Genomic DNA, 1,809 nt, shown 5'->3' on the forward strand with positions numbered 1-1,809 from the left:
ATCTTTTTAAGTGCGCTGTTTCAGACCAAAAGGAGGGAGTTATTTCTAAAAATCGGTTTTTCATGGATTCCTTTCTTGCAAAACGATGACTAACAGAGAAAGCTGATCAACACTTACTCAAATCTAAAGTATATTTAAGCTTAGACAGTTTTATTAACACTGATTTAGGATTTTGAATGTTGCAAATTTGGAAGGTCATCACATGTAAAAGAAAACATGTATAAATAAGTTTGAAAACTTTTCGTACCTTAAAGCACTGGATTATGTCCAATATTCAGTAAGGATTTTTTTATTTTAGATAAGATGTTATTGCGTCTTTATTATTTCACGTTCTTTGAGGCAGTCTTTTATAAACAGAGTAAATTAGACCGGAGAAGAAATTGTAAAATTAATCAATTATATAATCCAATGGCTCATCCGAGGCAATTTTGATCAGTGAATTAAAATTATTGAAGTTTCAGGCAGAATATCCATACGAACACGTTATTATATTATTACAGATTATACTTTTCCATCTCCTTCTAATAAATAAATAACATATTTATTGCAGAATAAATAAAAAGGGCAAAGTAACAAAATATAACACCTATAAAATATGCATACATACAGTACAATATACATTTTGTTATCACCTTTGGAAACACTTTGTATATCTTGTTGATCGTAGCCTGCCATGTCTACATATCTTATTTTTAATAATCAAAGGGAAGGATAGTGATGAATATTCTGCCAGAAGCATACTTTAAGAAATGATTGTATCTGTAATATATGACAAACTCAAGTTCTTTAGTTTTAAGAACAAAATTGCCTGTGGCACCGTATTCGTAAGAAAAATAATAACAAAGAATTATTTATTCATATTAAAACCTCCATTAGTATACCTAATAAGGTAATTCATGGAAAGGACAAAAAAAAGAAAGAAAAAAACTATATACACAATAACAGGAATATCAGTTTCATTAAACATTTCCTTTACCACCCTGTGCTACACAATACCGAACTTTCAGTATGCAAAAATCTTGGCTGCATTAAGTAGGGTCAAATGTGACGAATGTAGAGAGGGAGAAAAAGGACCTTAGCCGAAGTTATAGATGCCGGCCTGAGCATGGGCTTGTGCGTGGGTATTCGAGCTTCCTCTGACATGGGCGTGTGCCAGTGCCATCGTGGTGCCAGGCGGGAGGGCGGAAAAGGGGAAATTCTGCAGGAAATGCGTCGCTGCCGAGGAAGCCGCTGAAGCTTGTTCGTGGTAGGTTGATGCCAAGTCACCTCTGACGGGATTACTGAAAGCAAATGTCTAATGAGCCTTTTTCCCCTGTGTTAGGCCGGGTCATTGTGACGGGGAATACTCGAGGCAACAGTGGTGAGCAATTTGGTATCGTGATTTGGAGCAGATTAGTTATGAAAATGTATCTTTGTTCTTTTCATTTCTTTTTAGACGTGGAACAGATTAGTCACGAAAATTGATGTATATTTTCTAACTCATGATAACAGCACATTTTTTCCCTAAGTGTCGGACTAAAAAAGGAAAATGTATCAAAATTTGGAATGCAAGAAAATAAAATATCGACGAAAAAAAGACATATAACAAGGGTACATTATAACCATGCTTTCCGAACATTTGATATTTGAACATTTAAAACATGAGTTACATGCTCTGATCTATGTACAGGAGTCCAGCCTTGTTAATTGCTTCTGCATAAAACACGTGACAGATACTTACAAATCGGGCACTTACCCACGTGGCAATAGCTTCAAGTGGGAGAAAATATTGCAAAAAAAAGGAAAAAGAAGATTGCTGTGTAAATTGAT

At 34.8% G+C, this 1,809-nt stretch overlaps 1 protein-coding gene across 1 annotated transcript in view; it reads right to left on the minus strand.

Annotated features, from left to right (window-relative positions):
- Positions 1–6: 6 nt before the first annotated feature.
- LOC119588243 (fibrillin-3-like) overlaps positions 7–1,809 on the minus strand; it is a gene marked incomplete at its 5' end in the record, with an annotated part of 37,181 nt that continues 35,378 nt past the window's right edge. The window contains 1 exon segment of the mRNA XM_037936939.1: positions 7–1,280. Coding sequence (XP_037792867.1) covers positions 1,076–1,280 — 205 coding nt within the window.

This window comes from Penaeus monodon, chromosome 23 (genome assembly GCF_015228065.2).
Source record: "Penaeus monodon isolate SGIC_2016 chromosome 23, NSTDA_Pmon_1, whole genome shotgun sequence".
In the NCBI taxonomy this organism is placed as follows: domain Eukaryota; kingdom Metazoa; phylum Arthropoda; class Malacostraca; order Decapoda; family Penaeidae; genus Penaeus; species Penaeus monodon.